At 43.9% G+C, this 20,228-nt stretch overlaps 1 protein-coding gene across 2 annotated transcripts in view; it reads right to left on the bottom strand.

Annotated features, from left to right (window-relative positions):
- RNF128 (ring finger protein 128) overlaps positions 1 to 19,394 on the bottom strand; it is a 69,178-nt gene extending 49,784 nt beyond the window's left edge. Inside the window, exon 1 of one of the 2 annotated variants that reach the window (XM_030576055.1) lies at positions 18,916 to 19,394. In XM_030576055.1, the coding sequence (XP_030431915.1) occupies positions 18,916 to 19,312 (397 nt within the window). In that variant the 5' untranslated portion in view covers positions 19,313 to 19,394. The remainder of the gene's footprint in view (positions 1 to 18,915) is intronic. The other variant, XM_030576057.1, reaches the window with a different exon arrangement.
- Between the last annotated feature and the right edge of the window lie 834 nt (positions 19,395 to 20,228).

Genomic DNA, 20,228 nt, shown 5'->3' with positions numbered 1-20,228 from the left:
ACCTGCGACACTGTTTTTGCACCATCATGCATTGGGATCTCAACCGAGAATTCCAATAGATGGGGGGAGACTGCAGGAACTATGGGACAGCTACAGGATAACTACCCACAGTGCAACACTCCGGAAATCGACGCTAGCCTTGGTACATGAATGCACACAGCCGAATTAATGTGCTTAGTGTGCCTGCTTGCACTCGACTTTATAAAATCTGTTTTAAAAAAACGGTTTCTGTAAAATCGGAATAATCCCGTAGTGTAGACATACCCACAGTTACACTCTTCTCCTGGTGAGGAATTCAGCGGTTTGTATGTGGTTAAAGAAAAACATGAGGATTTACAGATTTTTATAATATTTTGATGCACGGATACTAGGCAGGTCAGGGTGAGGGGAAACCTGCAGTTGAAAAACAGAAAGTATGATTCAATGCGCAAAAATACCCTGGTCACTTCTGGCTGACACATATTTCTGCCAAACGAATGAGTCTGTGACCTAGAGCATCCTATATATATGAGTGTGTGTGACATTGTTCACTGGCTTTGTCACACACCAGTGTGGCTGGCTGGCTTGGTTTGGTTTAGACCCATAGCAAGACTAGACAACCTTTTTCACTGGTGGTGGTGAAAGGGTAGTGAACAGCATAGGTACTAAAGCCCTCTTATATGTCTATATAGAGAAGCTGAATATTGTCCTAAAGCTCAAGGAACACTCGAAGCTCACTTTTCTCCATTTCTTCTAAACTATGCTAACCAAATGTCTAATTTCTTATTACACATGAAAGCACAGAATCATTGAATTGTAGGACTGGAAGGGACCTTGAGACGTCTTCTAGTTCAGTCCCCTACACTCAAGGCATGACTCTAGATCAGCAGCTCTCAATACAGGGGTCTGGGGCCCTCTGGGGGGGTTTACAGCAGGTTTAAGGGGGGTCCGCTAAGCAGGGCCAGCATTAGACTTGCTGGGGCCCAGGTTGGAAAGCCAAAGTCCCACCATGTGGGGCAGAAGCCCGGGTCTCTGAGCCCCACCACCTGCGCCTGAAGCCAAAGCCTGAGCAACTTAGCTTCATAGGGCCCCCTGTGGCTTGAGGCCCAGGCAATTGCCCTGCTTGCTACCTCCTCATGCCAGCCCTGGATTTCATATGAAGAAAAACATTTGTTGTGGGACAGGTGGACCATGGAGTTTTTATAGCATATTGAGGGAGCCTTAGAAAGAAAAAGGTTGAGAACCCGCATCCCTGACAGGTGTTTGTCTAATCTGCTCTTAAAAATCTCCAAGGATGGAGAATCCACAACTTCTCCAGGCAATTTATTCCAATTAAAGCAGATCAATTATTTCAAAATTAAAAGTTCAGATAAAAGGAATAGTCTATATGAAGGTAATCAACATGCCAAGGCCCGATCCTGCAGTCAGTTCCGCATGGGAGCAAAGATCTGCTCATAAAGATTAGAAAATCTGACAGGGCCTTAGGAAAGAACACTAAGAGATCCAGACTTTTTCCAAGTTTTGGGAATAATCAGATTTGAGTATTTCATAATGATAGGAACCAGCTACAAAACTTGGGTCTAAGGAGTTTGGATCTGATGTTTTGGTCCACACTCAGTTGTATTAAAAGCACCCCTTACATCAATTTTTAATATGATTCTGAAAATGTGATCATGTGACTAGATGATTGATTAAATCCAGCTTTTAATGTTATTTTAGTCAATGTTATTATTGTGTGTGAACAAAATTCTTGTGAAATACAGCAGGGAGTTGGGAGGGAATTTTAACAGGGACTGGATGGCTCTGGAAACTGGCAGTTGGCTATTGTACCCTTTACTTGTAGGTCACCAGTTCAAAACTTGCTCAGGTTGGTATTAAACAAAGTTATGGCTCTTTGGCAACTTATGTGAAATGACAGGTTTCAGAATAGCATCCGTGTTAGTCTGTATCCGCAAAGGAACAGGAGTATGTGTGGCACCTTAGAGACTAACACATTTATTTGAGCGTAAGCTTTCATGGGCTACAGCCCACTTCATCGGATGCATAGAATGGAACATATAGTGAGGAGATATACATACATACAGAGAACATGAAAAGGTGGAAGTTGCCCAACCAACTCTATGCGGCTAATTAATTAAGATGAACTGTTGTCAGCAGAAGAAAAAAACCTTTTGTAGTGATAATTAAGATAGCCCTTTTAAGAGTTTGACAAGATACTTAACAAACTGTCTTAAATTGAGCTTAAGCTCAAATACATTCGTTAGTCTCTAAGGTGTCACAAGTACTCCTGTTATTTTTATGTGAAATGAGTTTGTGGTCTCAATCTGGCTCCTGGTGGCCAAATATGCACAGTACAATAGGTAATCTCAACAGAGTAAGGAGTGTATGGGTACGTCTACACTACAGGATAAATTCGAATGAGCTTAAACCGATTTTATAAAACAGATATTATAAAGTCGATTGTGCATGTCCACACTAGGCACATTAATTCGGTGGTGTGCGTCCGTGGTCCGAGGCTAGCGTCGATTTCTGGAGCGGTGCACTGTGGGTAGCTACTGTAAAAGAATGAGGCCAATAATGTCGATTTGCATCCACACTAATCCTAAATCGATATAGTAATATCGATTTTAGCATTACTCCTCTCGTTTTGTAGGAGTACAGAAATCGATTTAAAGAGCCCTTTAAATCGATATAAAGAGCAGTGTAGTGTGGATGGGTGCAGCGTTAAATCGATTTAACGCTGTTAAAATCGGTTTAACAGCGTAGTGTGGACCAGGCCTATGAACAGGGGACTGAAGTCCACCCCCCCTTTACCAGCTAGCACAGGCTTGAGGTACAGCACTGTAACTTGAGCTCTGCAGCATGTGCTCTGTAAGATAGTCTTTATGGCTACGATTACAGACATTTCACAAACATTTATTTTACTTGGGGCCAAGTGATTCACTCTCTGCTCAGGCAAAATTCCCCTGACTTCAAAAGGGCAGAGTAATAGAAAGTTTGTTCATATTGTGTGGGGAATATATTTCAGCTCAGTGATGATTTGCGCTGGAAAAGGGGGAAGGAATATTGAAGCTGATAACATTCAGTCCTAAGCAGTATTTGTTGGAGGATCTCAGCGCTGCTTGTAACTTAGAGAGGCAACATTGCTATGCACCAGCAGCCTGATTCTGCATTCTGTGTACAGCCAAAACTCCTACTGGGCTGATTCTCCACTCCATGATACTGGTGTAACAGGGTGGAGAATCAAGTCTTTCACCCTCGTTTGCTTGTGCAAGGAAAACAGTATCTGGGCACAGAAGGCCATATTTCTAGCAGTTAAAATTATAAAAACATAATGCACGATTTAAATTGATAACTTAAAAAAAAATGTTACACGCCTAAATGTTAGAAACCTTCCTGTACTCATTTCATGCTGAATTAATTCTCTTTCCATGATGATGCATTAATAAAACAGATCTGAAACCTTACTAACGTGTGACCCCCACATACTCCCCTTTTGTAATCTAGGAAAACAGTCTCTACATTGACCGTCAGCCCAGTTACCATCGATCCACAACCAATAAAAAGGATAACTGCCCAAAGTAGTAGCTGAGACCTCTGCAGTACTTTAAAGGGGTTCTTTGGTACTATTTCCCTTTCCACAGAAAGGACCATTTTACATGTTAGAGGAAGCTTGTCTAGTAGCTAGAGTAGTGGACTGGAACTCCTGACTGTGATCTTGGACAAGAATCATAACCTTTTGGTGCCACAGTTTACTCATCTGCAAAATGGGTCCAGTAATCCTTACATACAGAGGTAACTAATACAGGAGAGTTGTGATGCTTTGTTGCAAAAGCTTTGAGCTGCTTAGAGGAAAGGCACTGTAGAAATGCAGTATCCCATTTTACCATTGCATAAGCAAAAACGATGTGGCAAGCAATTACTGGTAGTGTTCAGAAGTCCATTCACTCTCCAGACATCCCTCCAAGATTGGTTTAAAGCTGGTTCAGTGTGCTATAGAAGGGCTTTTGTCCTAGCTCTGTAGTTGTTTGAGTTCTTTGTAAGATTTATTAAGTGAAGGATTTAGTCTGTGTAACTTTCCTCCCCCCCCCCCTTTTTTTTTTTGGAGTAAGTCATTGAGAGGTTTTATAAAGTGTGCTTTGACTTTCAGTTAAACAAAGTGAAATCCTGGCTGCATTGAAGTCAATGGGAGTTTTGCCATTGGCTCACTAGGAGGCTGGAATTTCATCCACACTCTTTTATCTGAAGCATTATCTTACTGAAGTAAATATTTAAACCCTTTTTTTTTTCCAATGTGTAATATGTGCTTGCCAAATAACGATGGCACTAATGTCAGGGCAGCCTATTTTGGTGAATTCTTCCTGATATTTGTTGTATGGATTTGACTATGTCATCATTTGCAAACCTGTAGTTTGTGTTGTAACAAGCATTACTATGGACCAGCTTGATGTTCTTATCAATAGATCCTAGATAGACCCAAAACCTTAAATCTAGTTCTAAACCTCTTCAAACTTCAGAGCAGTTCAAATACCCAGATCTGAATCCACCCTATTCATGATGTGCTGCTTTAGGCCAAAATTTTATGAGACCAGTTTTATGAGACCAGCAGCTCTGGATCCATTCCTTGCAGCCTTCGCCCCTCTCCACTGAATAACTTTTAACAATGAAAAAAACAACAACCTCGCAATGTTCAAAATTATAGTCAGAAATGAAACCCTAGGACTGAAGAAATTAGATAAGCATCCAGGAACAAACACTGCAAAAGACTCTTGCTAACAGACAATAGGAGTTGCACCAATCTGTAGGGAGGGAAGGGGAGCATTTTCTCCCATTGTCTAAAACCGGAACATGGCATGGTATAATAGCTGCAACAATATCACAAGGAGTCAGAGAGAATCAGTAGTGCCACAACAATTCCATACTTTCACCCGCAGCTGTGTCGTCATTTAACCAGCTTTCCACCATCTATACAATTAAAAGGCAGGCCAAGATTCCATGTTTGCACTGACTGCAGGACTCTAATTTAGGTTTTCCATTACCCCAGTGCATTCTGGGGTGTCACCAAATACTGTAAGGGGTGGTGGTGTGGTTAGCAGCAGCAGGACCAGAATTAGTCTGCTGCTGCTGAATGGGGATGGGCAGGCAGCTTGCTCTGGTGAAGATGATTTCTATGCAATTAGTTTTGCTCCACTCTTGCCACATGACGATGAGATTTCCACAAGTGTCCTAGGTGCCAGTAAAGCAAGCATTGTTTTTAGCTGTGGTTTTGGCTTAAGATACCAAGGGAGTTTAGCTTAGCTCTTTGCTATGACAGCTCTTGAAGTGCCTGCTACAGGCCAGGCAATGTGTTTTAAACGTTCTGTCACCCTGACATACGTGCAGTATGAGATCATTACAGTCGTATACGGACGTGACTTCTCCAGCACGCTTTCTCCCTTCTGCAAGATGTGTGACCTCAAGGGATTACATTTTCTGCCACTCCTTCCTTTGAGATTGAGTCAATAAAAATATCCACAGAATGACTGGGAGAAGCAAGTGAATTAAACTGAAGCTGAATGCATGACACCAACTATAAGCTGCCTCTAGCTAGAAAAATGTATGTAACACAAACTAACTAATCATATAGGAGCTCTTATAAAGAGGTGGCTAACGAGGGCCAGATCATGCAACATACTAAGTGTCCTCTATCCTTCTTGACTTCACTAAGATTTGGGGACACTCAGCACCACAGAGGATCAGGCCTAAGCCCATTGATTCACTGGGGTCTTTCCTCAGTGGTAGGGGACTTTCCATTCATTGGGATTGAATCAGTGCAGTTTACTTCCCTCTTTACTAACAGATTGTGCAAGTTCCTGCCCAGTCTGGGGATCCAGAATTTCCATATAATACGTCTGTGACACTGAGTTCAGCCGTTAAAGAGCATCAAGTGCTGAAAGTCTGATTGTGTCCTCAGAAAATAGTGCACCCGGGGGCCCTTGGGAAAAAATGAATGAGGTTTGAGAACAAATGAATAAGGTAGAAAATGGGATCACTTCTTGGGCCAATTCAGACACACCCATACACGAGCAGCTGGAGCTACAAGCATAGCCAAATTCAGTGCAGACATCGCAATACTACCATGATACAAAATGGCCTAACCCAGCACTGCCTCATGCCTGGTGAAATCGCAACTGATTTCAATGGAAAACCTGCAGGGACTTCGATAGGTGTAGCTCAGCACTAGTGTGGGCCTGAGATTTTTTTTTTCTATAAAATGCTAAAAGCTGAAGAAGGGAACTTTCATCCTGAAAGCAAGTGTTTTAAAACATACTACCACAGAAACTTAGGTGCTTAAGCTAACAGCCTACTTCCCTGGCATAAACAGGATGTGATTGGTGCCAGAGGGTGAAATTCTGGCCCCTTTGAAGTCAATTGGCATTTTGCCATTGACTTCACTAGGGCTAGGATTTCACTGGTTCCAGTCTTTAAGTGGGAACTCATTTTTCTCTTTGGCCCAGCAAACCAAAGTCAGATGACACATTGCAAGATGTACCTATTGCACCAGCATGTCTTGGTGGCAGTGGTGTGGGGAGCAAGTGACTGCTTAAAGAATTACCTGGAGAGGATGGAGGAATGGGAGAAAGCAGGGATGGGAAATGCTCTTTGGGGAGGCCTTATTTTCCTTTGCCCAGATTTATGTTTATATCCCTCGCAGGAACATACTTTATAATTTTGTTGAAATTATGATTTAGGTAGAGACATTGTCCACCGCCTAGACTTTTAAACAGGTGCAGTTAATAAATGCAAATAAATAAAAATGTGTATTTGTCATACACATACATAAGAAGTGCGTGCGAAGCCAACACATCACTAAAGTAGGAACAATGACCATTTCAATGGCAAGTGACCACGTTCCGGAACAGCGCATGGGCTGCTGCACACTGAGAGGCAGTGTCACTGAATTGTTTATGGAAGGCATCCTGGTTCAAACAGAGGACATTGTCAGCATCGCGGAACACGAGCAGCAGGTTATGGCACGCAGCCAGGCTTAAACAGCGTTCTCTCCCTTTGATAGTGCTCTGGTGCTGTCTAAATCAAAGACCTGTTTCAGACTAAATGATTTTTGTTACACACTTTTTCTGACTTACTGAGGAATGTTATTTCAAACAGTGAGAGGCCCAAGTTGCAATGTTTGGGTCTGTATAGCCAAATTTTGCAAAGGCCAAGGGGGATGTGACCTGGATTGTAGAAACTTTAATAGAACCTTTCCTCAGGGTCCCTTTTACAACTGAGCTACAAGAATACAATGGGCTAAATTCTGCCCTCATTAACATCTCAGCCACATCACTTATGGCTATGGAGTAAGTTAGAAGGAGAAAGAAAATATAGACTAGGATACATTCTCTCTTTTCTATCTGTAACAATACACATCCGTAAGGATCAAATTAAAGTGAAATGTTTCCGCTGTGGAGTAATTTTGATATTTTATTTTGAATCAGTTTCTATACTAGAATATTCACTGTCTGACAGGATTCAAAAACTTTTTGTACTAGCACCACACTAGCTCTCTTTACGTCTCAGCCAGCCCAGCTGGACAAGTGGATAGAAAAGCAGGACTTGACTGCAACCCGAAACAGACTATTACAAGACAGACAGTCCATGTAAGCAGAGATAACTTCTGAATGGATAAATACTAGGGCTGTCAAGTGATTAAAAAAAATTAACTGTGATTAATCGCTCTGTTAATAAATAATAGAATACCATTTATTTAAATAATTTTGGATGTTTTCTACATTTTCAAATATATTGATTTCAATTACAACACATACAAACCGTACAGTGCTCACTTTACATTTATTTCTGATTACAAATATTTGCACTGTAAAAAACAGAAGAAATAATATTTTTCAATTCACCTAATACAAGTAATTGCATCCGACGAAGTGAGTATTCACCCATGAAAGCTCATGCTCCAAAACGTCTGTTAGTCTATAAGGTGCCACAGGATTCTTTGCTGCTTTTACAGATCCAGACTAACACGGCTACCCCTCTGATATTAATACAAGTACTGTAGTGCAATCTCTTTATCATGGAAGTTGAACTTACAAATGTAGAATTATGTACAATAAATAACTGCATTCAAAAATAAAACAATGTAAAATGTTAGCGCCTACAAGTCAACTCAGTCCTATTTCTTGTTCAGTCAATCACTCAGACAAACAAATTTGTTTACATTTGCAGGAGATAATGCTGCCCGCTTCTTGTTCAGAATGTTACGTGAAAGTGAGAACAGGTATTTGCATGGCAGTGTTGTAACCGGCATCGCAAGATATTTACATGCCAGATGTGCTAAAGAGAGTCATATGTCCCTTCATGCTTCAACCACCATTCCAGAGGGCATGTGTCCATGCTGATGACAGGTTCTGCTCAATAACAATCCAAAGCAGTGTGGACCGATGCATATTCATTTTCATCCTCTGAGTCAGATGCCACCAGCAAAAGGTTGATTTTCGTTTTTGGTGGTTCGGGTTCTGTAGTTTCTGCATCAGAATATTGCTCTTTTAAGACTTCTGAAAGCATCTTCACATCTCATCCCTCTCAGATTTTGGAAGGCACTGCAGATTCTTAAAGCGTGGGTCAAGTGCTTTAGCTGTCTTTAGAAATCTCACATTGGTACCTTTGCGTTTTACCAAATCTGCAGCAATAGTGTTCTTAAAAATGAACAAAATGTCCTGAGTCATCACTACCCTCTGGGGCACCTGGTATTGGCCACTGTCAGAAGACAGAAGGGTATTGGTCAAGATGGTCCATTGGTCTGACCCAATATGGCCATTCTTATGTTCCCATTGACTTCAAAGAGTTTTAGATCAGGCCCAATCTCAGCACCATGCTTTGATGGCACAGTGATATGTGCTATAGCAGGGATCAGCAACCTTTGGCACACAGCCCACTAGGGAAAGCCACTAGTGGGCCAGGACAGCTTGTTTACCTGCAGCGTTTGCCAGTTTGGCCGATTGCAGCTCCCACTGGCCGCTGTTCACCATCCCAGGCCAATGGGGGCTGTGGGAAGGGTGGCCAGCACATCCCTTGGCCCACCAGTAGGAGCCAGGATTGACTAAACCTGTGGACACTGCAGGTAAACAAACCAGCCCAGCCCACCAGGGGCTTTCCCTGGCAGGCCACATGCCAAAGGTTGCTGATCCCTGTGCTATAGAAAAACCTTAGATTAGACAACCAATTATACCAGCTGAGAATTAGACATAAGGGGGAAATGGCTGCTTGGACTAATAGTTCCCCCTCCATTCCAATAATATTAAAACTTTTTTTTTTTAAATTTAAAGACAAGGAAACTAAATACCATGTTTCCAGCATATAACTCGGGCTGAATTTTTTATTGAACTCCCTGACTGTACAAACTAGCACAATTTCAACCTCAGCAGCATGACTGATATCACCATAACAAAGGTTAAACTGACTGATAAGTGACTGACGAAACTGCATGAACTCTACAGCATGCCGAACATTTGCCAGTGATTGGAAGTTAACTCTTTGTCCTCTGGGTTTTCATCATAGAATAGTGGTCATCTTGTTATTGGAGAAATGATTCACAAACAACTCTGCTTGTCTGTCCAGCTTCTATCGATAGCTGAAATCTGCAGTGTAGTTGCAGTTGTGTTGGTCCCAGGATATTAGAGAGACAAGGTGGGTGAGATAATATATTTTATTGGACCAACTTCTGTTGGTGAGAGAGACAAGCTTTTGAGCTTACAAAGAGCTCGTCCTCAGGTCTGGAAAACGAACTCAAAATTAGCTGAACTGAAAGATTTGGGAAGCTCCTAGTGGACAGGTGTATATAAGATACCCCTCCACACTGCTTATATTGTTTTGTTGGCAGTATAGTCCCACAAGAGGAATGTAGCCTGATCCAACTGGCAAAATTCTTATTCACTTGAGTGGGACCTGAATTCAGGCCCCACTGTTTACGCTCACCTACACGTGCACTGATGCATAATAAAATCACAATGAGCATTCAAATTAAGTACAAGACTCCTAGGTTTGACAGCAAAGTAGCTACTGTGTTAAGGAATTAAGGACACATTGGGATTAGGGTGGGATATCGGAACCTGGAGATGTTTAGGTTCCAGATCAGTCTTCTGTTGGTGACAAGGTTTGATCAACTTGCATATACCAGACCTGAATCTCGCGGTCTCTGTCTGCCTGTGTCCTGAGAGGAGGTTCCATTTTTCAGGGACTTGCTGGGCTGCCCGTGGAGAAGCAAAGTGGGTGAGATGCTGCAACAGCAACTATGTGGGTAGAACCAGACAATCAGTAGGTTCTCAAATTAACTCACACAGGAAAATGATAAAATATAAAAACATCAAAGGTGGGTGAACACTTTTCACAAATGATCACTCTGTATCTGACCTTAGTCCTCATTCTCAAAAACAAAACAAAATCCTATACAACACTTTCAGAAGATGAGCCTGAGAGCTTAAATTCATTACTTGCTAGATACTAAAAATCATGGCGTGACATTATCGACATGAACTGTGACCGTATAGATCATTGTTGCAATGAAGATCCTATAGTTGCACCAAATCTTGTACAAAGGAGGTCAAGTAAGGTGTCTATGGAAAGGCTGTAATTTGCTGGTTATGATTATGCTGGCTGTATGTGTGTATCATTTTTGTATTTGAAGTTATGAATATTGGCTATGTACTTGTATCTCAATGTGTTTGATTCTAAGTAGCATCAGAGGAGCTTCTGGTCAGCTTCTTGAGAATGGGCACTTACTGAGAATAGTCCTATCAAGAAGCACTTAACTGACAATGGACTTTGGGAGACGCCAATCCAAATCTGAGCGGTCGTGGGAACATTCAAACTAACATATAAAGGATGGTGTTGACCTGCAAAAAGCTGAATCATTCATGGATATGTGACTTGCCCAGGTGGCTACAAACTCCATGTTGTTGCTGTGATTTTGCACAGAAAAGCAAAGCGGCTTCCACCCACAAGAGAGAATATAAAAGGCCCTGGAAGCCTCTCCATTTTGTCTTCAGATGGCTCAAGAGATGGCCTCTCCACCCCAAAGAGATGCCTGAAAGAAACTGGAACAAAGCACTGTAACTACTGGGGTGTGAGTGATTGCTGGACCCAGGCCATAAACCACATTAGTTTGAAAAGGATTGGGCCCAGACTAGGAAGGAGTCTAGTCTGTGAAAGAAGCTTATTGGAACATCTCTGAGAGTGAGATTTACCTGTGTTCAGTTTCCTACTGTATTAGGCTTAGACTTGCGTGTTTTGTTTTATTTTGCTTGGTAACTTACTTTGTTCTGTCTGTTATTACTTGGAACCACTTAAATCCTACTTTTTATACTTAATACAATCACTTTTGCTTATTAATTAACCCAAAGTAATTAATAGCTGGGGGACTAACAGCTATGCATATCTCTCAGTGTTATAGAGGGCAGACAATTTATGAGTTTACCTTGTGTAAACTTTGTACAGAGTAAAACGGATTCATTCGGGGTTTGGATGCCATTGGGAGCTGGGTGTCCAGGTGCTGGAGACAGGAGCACTTCTTAAGCTGTTTTCAGTTTAGTTTGCAGCTTTGGGGGCATGGTTCAGACCCTGGGTCTGCTGCCCCCCCGCGAGCTCCTGGTCCGCTTCCTATGCCTGGATGTTGTTAATGGGCCACTTCACCTTGAATGGTCCCTTGAAATGTGTGTTAACTAATTATGCTGTTCCATCTTGTATTTAGCGGTGACACACTGAATAACTCTATGGCTACATTACAGCTTAAGTTGACATAAGTTATGTCACACAGGGGTGTGAATTAGGCCCCCCTCCCCGAGCGACATTACTTATGCCAACTTAAGAGCCAGTGTGGACAGTGCTATGTCGGCAGAAGCTCAGGAGGGTGGTTAATTCACAGCTACTGCCTCTCACAGGGTGGGGGTGGGGGAATTAGGCGAGCTGTGTGAACTGAGGGAAATATACTCCTGCTAAATATGTAACATACGTCTGCCAGAGTGTGATTTACTTTATTAGCATGGAATGCATTAACCACTAAAAATTTTAGTTTTCATAGACTGAGGTTAAATGTATCTGCCACAGCAACCTTAACCTGTACTGTAGCCAACATATTTGAATTATTTCAGAAGTGAGCAATACAAATTATCTGATTTCCTGTTCTATGTACCTGTGTCCTTCAGCCTCCTATTCTATTTTGAAAATGAAAAAGGTTCTTTGTAAAAATAACTGAAAAGATAATCACTACCCTCTGTTGGTTCCTGTTCACAATGCAGAAGAAGTGTTGTCCATAAACACTATTAATGCTGGTTGAATTTCATGGAGTTGGTTTGCAGCCGAGTAGTATGATTTTATAAGCCTGTTTTGCCCTGAATTACAAAGACATGCTTTTATCTTTTTTACTTAAGTAGCAGCATCCTGCTTAAATCCCGGTATGTTCCTCATCACTTACTCAAAGCACAAGCATGAGAATGACTCCAGAGCCTAGTGGTTAGAGCGCTCAGCCAGGATGAGAGAGACTCAGGATACAGTTCCCACGCTCCAATGATTCTTTCATTATTTATCCACAGTACAACAGCTTCAACGGAGACTGAGGGACTGCTTACATCAGAATACCCCATCTCCCACTGGTTAGAGCACTTGCCTGAGAGGTGGCAGATCCCTGTTCAAATCCCTTCTCCGCCGAGGGGAGTCTTGAACTGGGGATCTCATGTGAGTACCTTAACCCATGGGCTAAAAGTTATGAGGGAAGTCCACCTTCCCCTGCCCCCAGCTGTTTTGTGAAGTTCATCTATTAGGCACACTTCTGAGTTGGGTGGCCAAATGTCCATCTACTGCTGCTTTGTGAATCATTCTGGGGCTTAAGCAGGAGACAGGCATCTGGACCCTACGGGGAGGCAGAAACATAGGTGCCTATGGAACATTTACTATAAAACCTTAGGTGCTGACAGAGTTTAGGTGCCTACAGGATTTCAGCTGGAATTTTGTGGATTGCAGTGGTCTCGAAACAAAGACTCTGACACCTAAAACAGGGACTTCAGCACCTAATTCCTTTTGAGCGTTGAGCCCTAGGTGCCTAAGAATAGATTTAAGAACATAAATGCCCACTGACAAATGAAACTGAGGAGGAACAGGTGGGAGCTGGCAATGGATCAGACAGGGGAACCCCTTCCCCTCTCCACCAATTTAAATCTGTTATCTTTGAAATATTCAGTGCGCTTTACAAGGGGCAGGATTTTACTGGTACCTGTTTCAGTTAGTGAGTCACTCAGCAGACCATACACACATTATGGCACTTGCTGTAGCATGGGAGATGTAGTCTACCATAAACTCCGTTAACTTAATGGAAAAGCCAGTGGGATGTAAGAGGAGGAGGAACTGAAAACCAGCAGCAGAGGCCTAATAAATAAATTAGATGAGTAATTCTAATAAACAATTCTTCTCAAAGGTCGGTCACAATGCACAGCAGCAATAAAGGAATCACAAAAGCTGATTTTTGTAAACAGTTTGGTGTTGGTATCCTACTGATTACTTTGGAGGTTGATGTTCTTTACTTATCCACGAACAGGTACATATCACAGGGGCAGTGTAAGCTTCCTCACACTGTCCTGCCGCTAAGATTCAATGCTGACCTGAAGAGATCACCTGAGGGCTAAGAGAGTAGATTAGCCTTCATGCTCATGCAGTCCTTTAGGTGTCATCATTGCTGGCCATTTCAATAAAGGATTTTTTTCTTTTTTTTAAACGATAACTGCACACTGGGAACTGGAAGGGCAGCAGCATCTCATTTCATACAAGCCAACAGTGACAGGTCTTGGCCACTGAGAACACAGGACACTTTTTTGTTTTGATTTTTGTTTTGGAAGGAAGAGTTCTTTAATTTCATTTAGAAATACATGTATCTACAAACACAATGAGGGAAAGGAACCACATGTAAAGTAAACAGAAAGAAAAGCATCTCCTAAGCTGATGTTCTTGTACTTAGCCCTTGCTGTATTTAATGTTAAATTTGAAAATTACATTGATTTATAAACCTTAAATTATCACCACCAAATGTATCTTCTTTTTATGTTTCAATGAAAAGAAATATTAAAAATAAATAAATAAATCAGAACTTGTCTTCTGGAAAAATAAATGCAATGAGGTCTGTGTGGACCTCAGAGAATATTATTCAGAGAGTTCTGCTGCTTTCCTGTTTTGTTTTTTATATGTATTTTTATCTCTTTTTTTAAACTACCAGAAATATTTGAATGAAAATAGGATGTGCTTTCTGCATCATCTTACTTGGGCTCCTTTTTTCTTGCTCAGAGTGCTGTTTGTGACATCCCAACTAGTACTGTATCTGGATGAGGAATGTTTCTGGGAAATGCTGGAGTGAAGCCACGATAAATTGACCGCTGAGCGCTCTCCTGTCGACTTCAGTACTCCATCAGAGCAAAAAGCGTAGGCAGAGTCGACGGGGGGGCATCAGCAGTCGACCTACCGCAGTGAAGACATTGCTGTAAGTAGCTGTAAGTACATCGACTTCAGGTATGCTATTTTCGTAGCTGAAGTTGCGTAACAGACTGATTTAGCTCACCCCTCCCCCAGTGTAGACCAGGCCAAAGAATGCTTCAGGGATTCTGGCTGGTAAATCTAGCTTTTGATTTCACTTCATCTGAATTAACTTGTTTGGCCACTTGGGGTTTCTATTGTTCCATTAGAACAGGGGTCAGCAACCTTTCAGAAGTGGTGTGCCCAGTTCACTGTAATTTAAGGTTTCGCACGCCAGTAATACATTTTAATGTTTGTAGAAGGTCTCTCTATGTCTGTATTATATAAACTATTGTTGTATTTAAAGTAAATAAGGTTTTTAAAATATTTAAGAAGCTTTATTTAAAATAAAATTAAAATGCAGATCTTATCAGTTTAGTGTGATCCTTGTCTGGGGTTCCAGCTACCAGCCCCACTCAGCCCGCTGCCGGCCTGGGATCCAGCCGCTGGACCTGCTCAGCTCGCTGCTGGTCTGGGCTTCCATTCACTCAGCCGGCAGCAGGCTGAACAGGCCAGTGGCGGGCTGAGCCGGGGGCTGAGTGGCTCAGTCCGCTGCCAGTCTGAGGTGCCAGCAGCACTCAGCCTGCTGCCGGTCTGGAGTTCCGGCTGCTGGCCCATTGCCAGTCAGGGTGCCAGCCGCCGGCCCCACTCAGCCTCTTGTCGGCCTGAGTGAGCAGAACTCCAGACTGGCAGCGGGCTGAGGGGGGCCAGCGGCAGGGATCCCAGCTAGCAACGAGGCAGCAGCCAGAACCCCAAAGCAGTGGTGGGCTGAGTCGCTCAGCCCGCCGCTGCATGCCATCAAAAAATCGGCTCACGTGCCACCTTTGGCACATGTGCCGTAGATTGCCGACCCCTGCATTAGAAATTGAGCAGAAGACCTTATCTACAGCTAAACAGAATGTATTTTTCTTACAGACAGACAAGTCAACAATCTCAAAAAAAAATAAAATAAAGCCATAGGAGATCCTTTATATCAATATCAGCCAGTTTTTCTAAATTGTTTAGATAAATCACTTTCCCCTAATAATACAAAAGAAAATCTTCAGTTAATTGGCCATACTTTCACATATGTTAGGTAAAATATTTTAAATTCCAACTGTAAACACTACCCATCATATTAGTAGAGTGTAAGGGAATTATACACTGTATTATAAATATATATGTAATTTGCTTCCATCGTCATATACAATTAATCTTCTATTGTATGACTATACAATCATGCTGAAGAGAGCACTTCTCCCAGAGGTGTGAGCTATGTCGACAGAAGAAGCCCTCCCATTGACACAGTGATGTCTACGCTGGGGGGTAGGTCAGCATAACTATGTTGCTTGGGGTATGGATTTTCCACACTTCTGAGAGATGCAATTATACTGACATAAGTTTGTAGTGTAAGCAACGTCTTAGAAACAAGCTAATGGAAGTAGTACGTTCGTTCTTCACATTAATTAGATTACCAAAACATCTCAAAAAGCAGCAAAGAGTCCTGTGGCACCTTATAGACTAACAGACGTTTTGGAGCATGAGCTTTCGTGGGTGAATACCCACTTCGTCAGATGCATTCACCCACAAAAGCTCATGCTCCAAAACGTCTGTTAGTCTATAAGATGCCACAGGACTCTTTGCTGCTTTTACAGATCCAGACTAACACGGCTACCCCTCTGATACAAAACATCTCGGGTATAAAAGTGTCTGATGACAAAATCTAGACACAAACAGGACCCGATGCAAATTTTTCTGAAATCAATGGAAAGGCTCCCATTTGATCCAGTGATACTCCTGAGGGCATTCTGCAACAAAAAATTTAAAATTCTGCACACAATATTTTAAAATTCTGCAAATTTTATTTGCCAAATAAATGTGGAAGCTCCAGCACGGCACTGGGGAGCACAGGCCACTGTGTAGCTCCCCCTCGGGACACAGACTCAGCGGTCTCACCCAACCGTGACACAGCGCAAGGACCCAGCCTGCCCCAGAAACACCCCAGGGCATGGCAGGATTGAAGTGTGGAGGAGCTTACTGTGGGGAGATCCAGGTGTGGGTTCAGAGGGTTCTGTATGGGGCAATCTGGGTGCGGGAGACTCAGTGTGGGGATCTGGGTGCAGGTGGATCATCAGGGCGGTCCAGGTGCAGGGGGGGCAGGGCTCATTTCCCTAGAGAAATTAGAGAATTGGGCCAAAAGAAACCTGATGAGGTTCAACAAGGACAAGTGCAGAGTCTTGCACTTAGGATGGAAGAATCTCATTCACTGTTACAGACTAGGAACCAAATGGCTAAGAAGCAGCTCTGCAGAAAAGGACCTAGGTATTACAGTGGATGAGAAGCTGGATATGAGTCAACAGTGTGCCCTTGTTGCTAAGAAGGCTAACGACATTTTGGGCTGTATAAGTAGGGGCACTGCCAACAGATCGAGGGATGTGATCATTCCCCTCTATTTGACACTAGTAAGGCCTCATCTGGAGTACCGCGTCCAGTTTTGGGCCCCACACTATAAGAAGGATGTGAAAAAATTGGAAAGAGTCCAGGGGAAGGCAACAAAAATGATTAGGGGTCTGGAGCACATGACTTATGAGGAGAGGCTGAGGGAACTGGGATTGTTTATAGTCTGCAGAAGAGAAGAATGAGGGGGGATTTGATAGCTGCTTTCAACTATCTGAAAGGGGGTTCCAAAGAGGATGGATCTAGACTGTTCTCAGTGGTACCTGATGACAGAACAAGGAGTAATGGTCTCAAATTGCAGTGGGGGAGGTTTAGGTTGGATATTAGGAAAAACTTTTTCACTAGGAGGGTGGTGAAGCACTGGAATGGGTGCTGGAAAGGGAGGTGGTGGAATCTCCTTCCTTAGAGGTTCTTAAGGTCAGGCTTGACAAAGCCCTGGCTGGGATGATTTAGTTGGGAATTGGTCCTGCTTTGAGCAGGGGGTTGGACTAGATGACCTCCTGAGGTCCCTTCCAACTCTGATATTCTATGATTCATCGGGGGGTTCTGACTGCAGGGGCGGTGAGGCTTGGCAGGAGGGTCTGAGCATGAGGGGTGGGCAGAGAGGGGAGCAGCTCCCTGTGCAGAGATCCCTCCTTCTGCAGCTGAGGAGCAATGGGTGCAGGAAGCATGAGAGTGGAGGTGTTTGCAGAGCTTCCTGCAAACAGGGGAGAAATCTGGGGGATGGGTCTTACCCAGCCCCAGATGCCATGCAGGTGAAGAAGTAGCGCTGTCCTCCCCAACCCAGCCGGTAGTAACAGCTGAGCTCGTTACACGGTAGGAGCCAACCGTCAGGTCTTCCACAGTCCCACCTCCTACTCACTCCACAGTGATTTACCTTTCTGCCGGCTGCCCTGGGCACCAGGGCTGGTGCAAGGAAGTTTCGCGCCCTAGGTGAAACTTCCACCCTGCGCACCCCCACGGCAGCTCACCCCCTGCCCTGAGGTGCCCCCCTGTGGCAGCTCACCGCCCCCGGGGAGCCGTGCGGCACCTCCTCGCCCCAGCTCCACAAGCTCGTGCCATGTGCGCTAACCAGAGCTGCAGAGCTCTGTCCAGCCGCTGGTGCCACCACCGGCAATGAGAAGAATCGCATAGGATGGAGTGGCTGCTGCGCTGGGAGGGAGAGGGAGTCTGAACTGCTGGCAGGCAGCCCAGGGGTTCCTCTGGGTCAGCGTGCCACTGGCAGCCCGAACCCCTGGGCTGCCGGCGGTGCGCTGACTTAGGGGAACCTCTGGGCTGCCTGCCGGTGGCGGCACGCTGACCCAGGGGATCCCCTGGGCTGCCTGCCAGCAGCTCAGATTCCCTCTCCCTCCCAGCGCAGCAGCCGCTGAAACACTTTAAAAAAAATTGGAGGTGCCCTTTTTGGCACCCCCAAATCTTGGCGCCCTAGGCAACCACCTAGTTGGCCTAAATGGTAGCACTGGCCCTGCTGGGCACCCGAAACATACTACTGGGGAGGATCACGTGACCACTCTTGTGGCTTCTCTTTGCTTTCCCGTCAGAAAGTCATTTTTCTGCCAGGAAGCAAAGAGATCTGCAGGGGACATAAATTCTGTGCATGTGCAGTGATGTAGAATTTCCCCAGGAGTAGAATGGCTTTGGATCATACTAATAGTCCTCAGAAGAGAGCATACAAACTTAGTGAAATCTATCAAAATGCAAGATTCCCGGTGCCACAAACCCTTACTCAATGGGACTCTTTGAGTAAATAAGAAAGGCCAAATTTTGCAAGTAAGGACTTGCAGGGTTTGGGTCCCAAAATCTTCTCCATAAAAGTAGCAACCAACCAACACAAAATCAGAAGATAAACACAAAAAATACTTTCAACATGTCATGTCAGGTTGCCTTCAGTGGAAATGGCATATTGAACTGGACAGAAATTAGCAGGCTCCCAGAGTTGATTATTGTAGTACTCACCAGAGTGTGCCATAGGGATGAGATAACTGCCACTTTCTGGGGCATTGTAGATCACAACAGCTTCAGCACCCTTTTTGGCTGCCAGTTTAATCTTTTCTGAAAATCTGCAATTGCCTCTTTCAATCAATGCAATCCATGGCGCTTCCGTGACAGTGAACTCCATGTTAGATTCACAGGCTTGAAGGTTAGCAGATTTAGGAACGCCCACCAGCCCCGTTGCCATACCCAGAGGAGAGTTTGCTCCATACACACCACATTCACATTGCTCGGTCACAGTGCTGTTGCTAGTAGTGTTGAAATAGAATAGATTCACGTAGGCTGGAACAGTCTCTGCAGCTCTGAATAAAATAGCAAGAACCAGGAGGCAGGAATAGCTGGACTTTTTCTCCTTCTTCATTGCTTATTAACTGAAGCATAAAATGTAAGAAGTCTATAGATATTTTCAACTAACAACGACCATTGTTAGTCCATCACTTCCCTAAGGAGTTTGAAATTTCAGGCCAAAGTAGGTAACTGATACCACCCACGGAAATATAAGTCCTCAGTGCGTCAGCTCTATTACAAATAGCTTATCGAGGGGGGAAAATCCCCACACCTGGTTACTGTTACTATGAGTGCCTGTAAACGTAAACTTTGGCCCCATATTCCTGCCACTTCTTATGGTCCATCAGCTTTTTCCCTTTCTTTATAGGTTTCCATCTGTATGTTGGTGGCACTTTGTAGGTGGTTGCATCAGCCCCCGAGCAGTAGCCAGAGGAGAGTTTAATTCATACAGGCCACATTCACATCCAGGATAGGCTCCTATTTAGTCTGAAATGCCTCTTGCAAGGGGTCAGAAAAAGACGGTTACTCACCTTTGTAACTGTTGTTCTTCGAGATGTGTTGCTCATATCCATTCCAGTTAGGTGTACGCGCCGCGCGTGCACATTCGTCGGAAAACTTTTACCCTAGCAACTCAGTGGGCCGGCAGGTCGCCCCCTAGAGTGGCGCCACCATGGCGCTCCATATATACTCCTGCCGGCCCACCCGCTCCTCAGTTCCTTCTTGCCGGCTACTCCGACAGTGGGGAAGGAGGGCGGGTGCGGAATGGATATGAGCAACACATCTCGAAGAACAACAGTTACAAAGGTGAGTAACCGTCTTTCTTCTTCGAGTGATTGCTCATATCCATTCCAGTTAGGTGAATCCCAAGCCTTACAAAGGCGGTGGGGTCGGAGTGAAATGTGGCAGAATAAAACTGCCGAGCCAGAGGCTACAGCCTCTCTTGAACCAGGGCATACTGCGAAGCAAAGGTAAGGACCGAGGACCAATGG

This window comes from Gopherus evgoodei, chromosome 9, assembly GCF_007399415.2.
Source record: "Gopherus evgoodei ecotype Sinaloan lineage chromosome 9, rGopEvg1_v1.p, whole genome shotgun sequence".
NCBI classification, from domain to species: Eukaryota; Metazoa; Chordata; order Testudines; family Testudinidae; genus Gopherus; species Gopherus evgoodei.
This window is presented reverse-complemented; position numbering and strand designations above follow the sequence as displayed.